General features: G+C 41.6%; 1 protein-coding gene across 1 annotated transcript in view; it reads right to left on the minus strand.

Moving 5' to 3' along the window:
- Positions 1 to 388: 388 nt before the first annotated feature.
- GABRR3 (gamma-aminobutyric acid type A receptor subunit rho3) overlaps positions 389 to 12460 on the minus strand; it is a 46925-nt gene continuing 34853 nt past the window's right edge. Inside the window, exons 8-9 of the mRNA XM_052647885.1 lie at positions 6261 to 6457; positions 389 to 691 (exon numbers count right to left, since the gene is read on the minus strand). Coding sequence (XP_052503845.1) covers positions 389 to 691; positions 6261 to 6457 — 500 coding nt within the window. The remainder of the gene's footprint in view (positions 692 to 6260; positions 6458 to 12460) is intronic.

Here is a 12460-nt window from a genome sequence, read left to right on the forward strand (position 1 = left end):
TCAGCCACATTGTAGGCAGATGCTTTACTGTCTGAGCCACCACGAGCATAGTTGAGCTTAATTTTTCACTCAAATGCAGATAATTTACATTTAGAAACCAAGGAGAGTCCAGATAAAGTAGGTACAATGCCCTTCCCTATGGAAATTGGTTTTCCATACTATGCATGCCTGTGACCCTTAATGATAGAGCCAAATTCTCCTAAGACCTTAAACTCTTTCCTTGATGTAAATCAGTCAACTTTCACATTTTCTTTAGGACAGGATAGGTGATTGGCTGACTCCAGTTTAGTCTGGTGCCATTCAACTTATAGTTAAGAGTTGGTGGTTTTTGTTGTTGTTTTTAACATGATCTGACTCCAAACACATTTTATCAATTGGGATTTCCTCTTCAAACATAAATACTCCAGTAGAACAAATTAAACGTAATGTACACAGTGGGAAATAAAATCCTTGAATAGGTGTCAATGACATGGTTGTTCTCCAGAATGATTCTACCAACCTGCTCTCCCAGGGATTTTCTCCTCTTTATCCGAGGTGAGTCTGCACTGAGATGGCCTATGCATCTTCCTTGCAAGGTGTCCTCTTCTGAGTGTAGAGAAAAGGAAGTCTGGTCCATGTCAGTCTTACAGTCATGATAACAACCATCAAAGGCCATGGCTTCAGTTGCCTCAATACTGTACATTCTAGAAATCTAACAAAAAGACTTTGTTAGTAAGTCGTGAATATGGTTTTAGGAGAAGGAATTACAATCAAAATCTAAACAATCAGATTTTTAAAACAGTTTTAATAAATACTAAGAATGCTTTGCTTATTTTAAAGAGTAAAATTCTAGTTTTGCTTCTGGTGTCTGATTAAAACTCATTGCCATAATAAATGGAAAATGTCATCTTAGACATCCATTTTTACCATGGATTTTAGGAGCGAGCATTATACAAATAAATGTACCACAACTATAATCGAAAATGTTTCCTAATTTAGTCCTGGCCTGATAGACTGTACCACTCAATGTCTGTTTCCCCAAGAGGGACATTGTTTCACGTGTTCCTTTCTGTTTTTGAGTGGTGTGAATTGTTTGCTCTAAGTTTGTGAATTGAAATGGAATATGACATATCAACTAAATGGACTTGTTTTTCAATGTAGTTTTCCTTTTTAGAAAAAACAGAGCAGTATGCTTAATCAGTGTTGTGTTTTTTTTTTTGGTCCCCAAACAAAATAATAGCATCTGGTCATGCTTTCCGAGAAAACAAAATCTCTTCTTGATCTATAGGGAGGTTTAAAAAGGAACAAATATACACTGGCTACTGTTGAATGAAAGTACTCAGAATTCAAATCGGAGGCTTCAGAATAAATTCTACCAAAACGTGTATTTCGTTTGTACTGATTCAAAAGCCTAATATTTTACTGAATTCAAGACACATAGGGACAATTTTCTGCAATCAGCAAACTAACCAGCGAACCATATTAGAGTTATGTTGTCCCTTTCTGTTTTAGTCCTGGAAACTTTCCATAGTAAGATGAAAATGGGTAAAATAAACATGAAATAGCATCAAGATTGAATTACTAACCAATAGCCAATAATAACATTAATAATATGTTCAACTCTGGATCAGAGGATAGAATAACTGTGTATAGTCCCCTTGGTGGTTTTGCTAGCCACTCAGAACACTGCTGAGTTGTCTCACTGAACATCCACACTTTTATCTTAATAAAATGTCACTGTGGTACTATGCTCAGTTGTGTCCAACTCTCTGTGACCCCATGGACTGTAGCCGCCAGGTTCCTCTGTCCATGGAATTCTTCAGGCAAAAATACTGCAGTGGGTTGTCATTTGCTACTCCAGGGGATCTTCCCAACACATGGGTCAACCATGGGTTGCATTGCAGACGGTTTCTTTACTGTTTTAGTAACCAGGAAGTCCCCAAAATATCATTAGCATGTTAAGAAAAGATATATTCTTCTTTGAAAAACAAGGGTACCATTTTCTTTCTCCATTATGATAATTTAGATCTCTAAAACTTATTAAGTTTTATAGTGCACAATTTACCAGCAGGCTGCTAATTTCCACAAGTAGGTAAGCTGGCTGTTTGAATAGAAATAGCTTTTGAACTAGTCTTTATTTTTTTCTCTCCAGCTTACAAATAAGCATATAACTAAGGCATATTATATCTAAAGTGTACATTTGACTGTCTTAGACTGAATTCTAAGTCCTAGAATTAGGAAAACATTTGGGTGAAGGAATAAGAAATAAAATATTGATAGTATCCTTTCTCCTTTCTGGGCAAAGGTCAACACTGGGGATGAATTTTCCATGACCCTTGCTGTTCTCCCAGCCCTTGGTGTCTGGGGGCTGCGATGGTGGGTGGTTGGGACAGGTGTGTGGTGGTGGTGATGGGGTGGTGGTGATAGGAAATGAGCTTTGCTTGGTGCTAGTGGTGGTTTAGTCCCTAAGTTGTGTCTGAACTTGCAACCCCAGGACGGTAGCCCACCAGGCTCCTCTGTCTATGAGATTTCCAGAATACTGGAGTTGGTTGCCATTTCCTTCTCCAGGGATCTTCCTGAACCAGGGATCGAACCCGCATCTCCTGCATTGCAGGCAGATTCTTTTCATGGTTTCACAGGGAGGGGCTCTGTAGCCTAACATTTCTGGTCTTTCCCATCATCCCTCAATCACTCCACCCGAGGGGTTTGGAGGAGGGAACTAGCGTGTGTGGCTTAGCCCCTTTGGAGTTACTTTGGATCTGCATTGATGTTCAGGTTTGTTCTCTGAAATGAGCTAAAGGAGACTGTCCTTACAGGGAAATCCTGAAGCATCAAAATTTGCCCATGACCAAGGAGAGTAAGTACACTGAATACAGGGATGAAATATTAGTGGGCTCACAGATCTAAGGCACTTTTTCCAAACTACTTTACCAGTAAAGATAAGATCATCACATCCATCTCTCTGGCTGCTACATCTCTCCCTCAAATTGGTTTCCCAACTCAGGTACAGAGAGAAGAGGTATTATAGATTAACCCCCAAACCTTCAGATATATCTTTCTTCCTTGTGTCTCACCAGAGCATTCCAGCCCTTTAAAGATCTCTTTAAAGATCTCAAACAGACTGTTCCCAAAACTGCTACTCCTTCAGAGTATATGCTCTGTGCCCTAGTCACAATAAGAATGTAACATTTGTGTAGCGCTATACAGTTTGCAAAAATTTCAGATGCATTTATTATAACATTTGATCTTCACAACAAGGTAATAGAGAAGAAATTCCACCGTTTCGCAAATACAGAATGAGACAGTCTGGGATACTGAGCCAGGTTGTTAGGTTTGGCATCACTTTTGACTCCAAATCTGTGCTCTTTCCTTTGTCCCACAACCATGTGAAGGGCAAGTAGGACTCTTTTTTGAGAAAATTGCAACTTTGAAGGAGGCTTAGAATGGTGGTTTCCAGAGGTTGGGTGGGGGGAGGGGAAATGGGGAGTTGTTTAATGGGTACAGTGTTTCAGTTCTGCAAGGTGAACACTTTCTGGGTTGTATACAACAGTGTAAATATTCTTAATACTACCAAACTGTACACTTAAAAACAATTAAGATGGCAAGTTCTATGTTATGTGCATTTTACTACAATTTAAAAATATCTTTTAAAGTGAAAGCTGCTGCTGCTGCTGCTGCTGCTGCTAAGTCGCTTCAGTCGTGTCCGACTCTGTGCGACCCCAGAGACGGCAGCCCACCAGGCTCCCCCGTCCCTGGGATTCTCCAGGCAAGAACACTGGAGTGGGTTGCCATTGCCTTCTCCAATGCATGAAAGTGAAAAGTGAAAGTGAAGTCACTCAGTTGTGTTCGACTCTTCGCGACCCCATGGACTGCAGCCCACCAGGCTCCTCCGTCCATGGGATTTTCCAGGCAAGAGTGCTGGAGTGGGGTTTAAAGTGAATAATGCTTATTAACGCGAAAGAATCTCTTCTGTGGTACACAGAAGATTGTTTACAATTTGACCAAGTGAAAAAAATGCAGGTTATGTGATCACAGATGTTTTGGTGCGGGTGGCTAGGGGTACGGGTGGGAAGATGAAGATGTAGATATTTGGGAGTCAAAGGACTAGAAACAGGTGGCCAAAATCACTATTGTGCCTCTTTTTTCAGTTAACCACTCCCCATATAAAGACAGAACAAATTAAAAAAGAACAAAATTCTCTTCCTCATCACAGTTTTCTCTTTCACTTCACAGCTTAGCTAATCATTGCTGTTCACAGTGTGGCTGTGGATCGGAGTCTGGGCCATCTTAGAAATGCAGACTCTCAGCTCCCACCTAGACCTACTGAGTGAGAATCTTAACAAATCCCAGGTGAGGTGCGCATTCTGATCACTGCATGCTTGTCTAAAAGCTCCTGATTGTCTCACACCTGCATAGCAGTCACTGTGTATGTGACAGAGACACCTACTTCCATGCTGTTGACAAAAGGAACTAAAGAATCCCCAATGAAGCAAAATCAGCTTCCATTACAGCTTTGACTCAAAGGATATGAAATTTAAAAAATGAAGTAGCATTATAGGTGATCTGAATTGAGATTGCAGGTCTATTAGCTGTGGATCTTTTGGCAAATCACTTCACTCCACTAAAACTCTTCTGTTTCAGTTTAAAAATAGAGATAATAACCACTCTAAGGCCTACATCATGGAGCCAATATGAGGGTTCAGTTCAAGAAGAGGATATAAAAATGTTCTTTTTAAAAAGGATGAAATACTCTCACGAGAAGTATAAAAAATATTAAATAATGTTTTGGTATGTATAAATACTCATTTAAGAATTTCTTCTTAAACCAGTGTGAATATATCACATTAAAATTATTGCATATATATATACATACATATGAATATATATACACACAATATATATATATACAAACACACACACACTTTGGCCATATACAATACTTTGGCCACCTGATGCGAAGAGCCAACTCATTGGAAAACACCCTGATGCTGGGAAAGATTGAAAAAGGAGAAGAGGACAGCAGAGGATGAGATGGTTGTGTAGCGTCATCGACTCAATGGACATGAACTTGGGCAAACTCTGGAAGATGGTGAAGGACGGGGGGTCCGGAGTGCTGCAGTCCATGGGCTTGCAAAGAGTGGGATATGACTTAGCAACTGAACAACAACAATACATATATATGTGTATCAAATTAATTTGTGTGTGTGTATGTGTGTATACACACATATTAATTGGATCCGCTAGGTTTCTGAAGTAAAACAGCATGTTTCAGTTCTCATAACAACAGGAAATTGGTGCCCCAACCCTTTGTGAATGAAGCAGGTAGAGATCAATCAAGCCAGGCTGATAAAGCAATGTCACAAGAAATATGTGACAACATTTAGGACCCAGAAGGCACCTTGTTCCCTGTATATGGTGAAGAGAAGAACCTTCCTTTATGCTCTACCACTCACCCGAGTGACAAGAAATAAAAATAAATCCTAGCTCTTGGTGGAGTTCTATCATTTACTGGTTGAGAGCATAGCCTTTGGAGTCGGAAGGCTCCAGAAGCATATCTTGATTCCTGTAAAGCTGTGTGACCTTGGTCAAGTTACTCCCCAACTGCTCCTACTTCACCTCTGTAAAATGAAGGTGATAAAGTACTGTCCTCTTCAGGTTACAGTGAGAATTAAGTAATATAACATGTTGAATGGTTAGCACAAAGCCAACAGATAAGAAACACTCGGTAAACGTTAGCTATCATCATCATTGGGCTTCCCTAGTGGCTCAGATGGTGAAGAATCTGCCTGCAGTGTAGGAGACCCGGTTTAATCGCTGGGTCAGGAAGATCTCCTGAAGAAGGGAAGGGCTACCCATTCTGGTATTCTTGCCAGGAGAATTCTATGGATAGACGAGCCTGGCAGTTCATGGGGTCACAGAGAGTCGGACAGGTTTGAGTGACTAACACACACATACACACCATCATCATCATTCATCTACATGAAAGCATATGATTTGTACATTAACCCCTTCTTTTCCAGGGTTAAAGTCAGTGGAGGGGAGCACACTGTGAGAAGTTCCTCATACAGAAAACCTCCTGGCAAAACTTTCTTTTGGGATGCCAAGGAAAGCAGCCAGCACAGAGCAGAAGGAGTAAAGTTCAAGATTGTTTGTCATAAGCTTGCATTCTGCCAAATTACACGAACTTCATACAAGGGTTGCAATACTGCCAGGAGAGGGCATGGATGAGGATAGCCTTTTTCACATTCCAAAAAGGATCCAGTAGTGAAAGCGAGGAGTACCTTCCCGGTCTTCTTGAATTGTTTCCGCTCTTCCACTGTGGTGAGGTAGTTCACGGCTGCGTACTCAATGACCGACAAGAAGACAAACAGGGAGCTGACCCACAGGTACACGTCCACAGCCTTGATGTAGGACACCTGGGGCATGGAGGCACTCACCCCGGAGAGGATGGTGGACATGGTCAGCACCGTGGTGATTCCTGCCATTCAAGAACAGTGATGAACAGCTCAGTGACAGCACCATTCAGCTTCAGGTTCCAGAGCCAGAGGACACCAGGGGGGACATTTCTAGGTCGCTATCTCCTGATCACAAGTGTGTGAGGGCCGTGGAATCTCAGCAGGTCAACCGAGTACAGCTTGAGCCTAAGCCAGAACCTCCCCTTGGGTTTCTCTTCCTGTGTCTTTTTCTTACCCTCAGCCCCACTGTCCATGATGTTCCCCTTCCCTCCAGCTAAAGTTTCCAGAGTCAGACGTGTCCCTAAGGATTCATGGCTCCCACCCTCAGCTGGGCCTCTTTTAACCATTCCAGAAAAGTAAAAACGTATTCCATTTTAAAAAATTCTCTGAGATTGTCTATACCAATTTTTTCAGATCCTACATATATGCATTAATATACGATATTTGTTTTTCTCTTTCTGACTTACTTCACTCTGTATGACCATCTCTAGGTCCATCCATGTCTCTGCATATGACCCAGTTTTGCTCCTTTGTATGGCTGAATAATATTCTATTGTAAGGAGAAGAAGGGGACGACAGAGGATGAGATGGCTGGATGGCATCACCGACTCGATGGACATGAGTTTGAGTGAACTCTGGGAGTTGGTGACGGACAGGGAGGCCTGACATGCTGTGATTCATGGGGTCGCAAAGAGTCGGACATGACTGAGTGACCGAACTGAACTGAACTGACCTCACTAAATATTCTGAATATTCATTAAAAGGACTGATGCTGAAGCTGAAGCTCCAATACTTCGGCCACCTGATGTAAAGAACTGACTCACTGGAAAAGATCCTGATGCTGGGAAAGATTGAAGGCAGGAGAAGGGAACGACAGAGGATGCGATGGTTGGAAGGCATCACCGACTCAATGGACATAAGTTTGAACAGCTCCAGGAGTTGGTGATGGACAGGGAAGCCTGGTGTGCTGCAATTCATAGAGTTGCAAAGAGTCAGACACGACTGAGCAACTGAACTGAACTGAAGCAGAAACAGAGACCCAGACATAGAGAACAAACAGATGGATATCAACGGGGCAAAGGGGGAAAATGAATTGGGAGATTGAGATAGACATATATACACTATTGACACTATGAATAAAATAGGCAACTAGCGAGAAACTACGATATAGCACAGGGAACCTGCTGAGTGCTCTGTGTTGACCTAAATGGGAAGGAAAGCCAAAGAAGAGGGGATATATGTATAACTGATTCACTACGCTATACAGCAGAAACTAACACAACATACTGTAAAGCAGCCATACTCCAATAAATTAAACAAAATTTTAATTGAAGGATAATTGCTTTACAGTATTGTGTTGGTTTCTACCAGACATCAACATGAGTCAGCCATAGAAAAAAATCCTGAAAAAGAAATTAATTCTGAAACCATTTCCACCACTATTCCCCATCATTTCACAACGTATATGGTTAAGAAAGTATCTTCATGTCAATCTTAAATCTTTCGTCTGTCCGGGAGTGCTCTTTAGTAGCATTAAAGATTGCTGTCCCTGTGCTTTTCTTTCACATAGAATACTTACAGCCCATTGTCATTGCTATCACTTTGTCCCATGTTACTGAGACTACAGCTCAGCTGAGACTCATTGGAAGTGTGGTGGTGAAGGCTTAGTTCCGAGTAAGTATTTACTAAGCAGCTGCTGCTGCTAAGTCGCTTTAGTCGTGTCCGACTCTGTGTGACCGCATAGACGGCAGTCCACCAGGCTCCCCCGTCCCTGGGATTCTCCAGGCAAGAACACTGGAGTGGGTTGCCATTGCCTTCTCCAATGCATGAAAGTGAAAAGGGAAAGTGAAGTCGCCCAGTCGTGTCCGACTCTTGGCGACCCCATGGACTGCAGTCTACCAGGCTCCTCTGTCCATGGGGTTTTCCAGGCAAGAGTACTGGAGTGGGGTGCCATCGCCTCCTCCGACTAAGCAGCTGCTAAACACCAATTACTTTTTGCCCTGCTCCTCCCGTTACCCTGTCTCCTATTTTTCCCACTTCTTCCCTACTATTCCCTTCTCACTACTTTCCCTTTCATTTTCTTTTCTCTTCTTTTCCCTTCTTTAATCCCTGCAATGGGCATCAGAGGTAATGAAATCAAGATTCTGGGGGACAAGGGAGAAAGGAGCAACTGAGATTTCCTTAATAAAAATGACAACTTTAGGGAGAGCTCTTCTGTGTCTACACTGATTTCTCAGAGGGAGGCTGCAAGAGTACTGCCTGGAGAGAAAGCCTCGTATTGTAAATATTCAAAATGTATGCTGGCTGGCATGGTTTTATTTCTTAACTTCCCACCAGGGAGGTGCAAATGGAATCCTTAATGATTTTTCTAAGTTGTGAGGACATTTTAATGTCAGCAGACAGAGTCCCAAACAGCAGGAAGAACACTGTGATTTACTCCTAAAATGTACACACACGGCAGGTGGACAGCTCTCACCCACACATTCCTACCTTTTCAACAAATTCTATCATTCTGTAAGGTTTTCAGCTGAGGGAGGCCCATATCAAAGACAATGACAGCACTACAGAGCTATTCAATTTCAAATTCAGTGTTTTCCTGTGGATGGTGGAGACCAAAGCAATTTGGCAATCTGCCAGCCACTGTGGGAGGACCCGAAATCTCACCTTCACATGGATTTGAACTCCAGAACAAGAAACCTTAATGCTTCTCCATCAATTACCATTACATGCAGGCCACTGACTCATTGGGTCTCAGGTCTCCCCAACCATGGTCATGTCAACAGTCTGCATATTGGTGGATACCGTTAGCATTCCTTGCTACATAAACATGGAGGTATGAAATTTTTATTAAGGTACAGGTGTACATATAGCTGAAGCTGAGATTAATAAATACAACTTGTTTGCCTTTATTGAATGTTTACCCACCACAAACCTAGGTAAATATTAGCCACACATTGCAGAAAAGAAATATGAGTGAAAAGTGGCTGATTAGTCTGAATTTTGTCAGGAGCAGAATTGAAACCTTCTCTCTGAATATAGAAACACGTGCTTTTTTTTCATGCAAACCTGTGGCCTCTCATTCTGAACCTGTAAAGGAAATTTCCTTTTGTTTTTAAGATTATAGACCAGTCTCTATTTATGGAGCATCTCTGAGACAAGATGCTATAAAACTGAGTGTAGAATTATGTCAGGAAGCATGAAGGTATTTTGTGCTTTTCAAGAGGCCAGAAGTCTTATTCTGTCAGGATTTCACTGGTAAAACTATGAAAATCCTAAATGAACATTCCTGTTTAGTCTCTTACCTCATTTGTTCAAAAAGTTTTAAATGTTTCCTCTTACTGGCTTTTGAAGATATGGAAGATAGAACTTGATTTTTTTTCAGTGACAGTAACATGAGGCTTAGCAGATGAAATAAGGGTTTAGAAAAACACACAAATACATGCTCTTGTCATGTATTTCACATTGATGGCTGTTGAGTCGATAAAAGGGGATTGGATCATTTATATTTGCCAGATAGCAATAAACTGGCAGTCATTTTCTTTAGAAGGGTGCTTAGTCCAACTAACTAATGGTAAGTTTATTTATTTTTAAACCAGCATTCTAGATTTTCCTGTTTAAAAGAAGCAGACGGGGAGGGCGGGGAGTAGGGAAAAGGGAGTAAAGGATGAGAAAACTGATGTATAAATTCCTAAAGCAATAGAATTGAGAGTGAGGAGTATTACAGCTACATTAAACACACTTATTATGTCTTGAGCTGCCCCTTAGAAATGCATTAATCTTGGCAAATTGTATTCCTTCTAAGCCTATTAAAGTTAACACTGCAATAAAGGAGTTTTGAATTATATGAAGTGAGCATTTAGTCAAAGAAAGGGCCTGTGTTGGAATTAGAGAATTATCTTCCCACCTACTGAAATCGCTATGCATAAATAGGAAAGCATTGAGACAATATTTAGTCTGGACCCTGGGACTCAACTTCCCTGAGCCATGCAGTTTCTCCCCTCTATTAATTCTTAAGATCACATATGAGATCCTAGGAGCCCTTCAGTCAGGGGAGGATTGTTTATCTATTTTTATTTCTCATTGGCTATGTTTTGCCATACACGATGAGGCAAATGTCAGGGGTGTGGGGCCCCATGCCAGGAAAGGATGGTGTTTCCTGAACTGGCAGAAGACTAAAGAGGTGGTAACTGACAGACAGCTCAGACCAGACTTCAAGTGCCTCTGGGGGATGGCAGGACAGTGAGAAAGAAAGCTATGAAAGAACTCCAGCATGACCTCAGCTTCGGAGGGGATTAAATGGGATGCAATGCAAAGACCACTGGATTAGGAGTCAGAGCGGGAACTAGAGAAAGGAAGGAAGCTTTGGTTGAATGCTTTGGCCATTGTAGCCCTGAGCTATGCAGTTTACATACACGGATCTTTGTGAGGACATGAGGGCCTACAGAGGACACTTCGAACTACTAGGTCAGTTCACCCCCTCAGTAGCTGTGTTACAGGGAGCTCTTTTGAAAGGAAAGATGTCTACATTCATCTTTAAATGAGTAACAACATTTTCCCTGTGGGCCAAGGCAGAAAGAAATAAGAAGTGATGTAAGGGAGAGAAAGGTAGGCTGGATATCCCAATACTGCTCTTTGGACAGAAAGTAGCAACCATTCTGTCACAGATGTCGTGCCCGAGTCCACTGCATAGATGTTCCGGTTACTGGTATACTGGTAAAATGAATAGCTTCTAAGTATTATTTTCCAGGTATATGGCATATCCTCCATTATGCATTTTTCTTTATGAATGAATACATGTCTGAAAGTTTTAGTTGCCTTCCTCTGCCAGGAAATATCTGTCTATTTCTTGATAAATGACCCCATTACTTCATGCATTGTATATGAAGGGGATACCCAACAGGAATGCAGAGGGGCCCAATAGGAATGATAGAGGCAAGCAAGGAAGGAAGAGGATGAGAGAGGGGAGGAGAGAACCCTTCACGACAGTAAAAACATCTTGAACAGCTTTGCAAGTGTTCTTCACTCTTTCTCCATGTAAAATTGAATGGAGTCATAGACTAGCATTTTAACCCAATACATACTCTGAATTATGATCGCTACTATCTCTAGGGATAGAATTGCCTAATCACAGGTGATACTCTGTGCTGTTCTGCCTCTATTGTTCTTTATCTGAAACATGACAGACATGCAAGGGTTTTAACCAGGAAATGATTCATCCTCAGTCAGCAAATGAACCCAAATGCAGAAGAGTCTTAATGAGAAAGGAATCATCATTGTTTTCAGTTAGTAACTAAAATGCAGCTCTTAAAAACATGGTGGGCGAAATACTGGCAGTCTAACAACTACATATTAAGCACAAACTATGTGCAGGGCACTGTGCTAGTCACCATCCTTGAAGAACTCATATTCTAATAGAGAAGACAAGATGAGCTAGCAACCCACCCCACAGCTGAACAGGAAATAGATGAAGCAGGTTCCTTAGGATAGATAGAAAGTGCTCTGTGGTTCAAAGATGAGAGACACCATACCTTCCTGAAACCATCAGTAAAGGCTTCTGGCTTGTTCAGAAATGGCTAAATTTGCCAGAGAAAGACAGGTAAGGAGGGCATTCTAGGTAGAGTGGGAGTCAGGACAAATGTCCAGAGGTGAGATAAGCAGATAGGCATGAGGGCCTATTTGAGAACACTGAATATTCAAATTGATTGAAGCTTAAGTCTGATGGCTCAGACAGTAATCTGCCTTCAGTGCAGGAGACCCACGTTTGATCCCTGGGTTGGGAAGATCCCCTGGAGAAGGAAATGGCAACTCACTGCAGTATTCTTGTCTGGAGAATTCCATGAACAGAGGAGCCTGGTGGGCTACAGTCCATGGGGTCGCAAAGAGTCAGACATAACTGAGCTACTTTCACTATGAGGGCAAGTATTTTGGGGCAGGGGTATGGCTGAAAATTTAGCAAATAAAAACAGAATACTCAGTTATATTTGAATTTCAGATAAGCAATGAATAATGTTTCAGTTTCAGTGTGT

The sequence above is a fragment of the Budorcas taxicolor genome, chromosome 1, assembly GCF_023091745.1.
Source record: "Budorcas taxicolor isolate Tak-1 chromosome 1, Takin1.1, whole genome shotgun sequence".
Lineage (NCBI taxonomy): Eukaryota > Metazoa > Chordata > Mammalia > Artiodactyla > Bovidae > Budorcas > Budorcas taxicolor.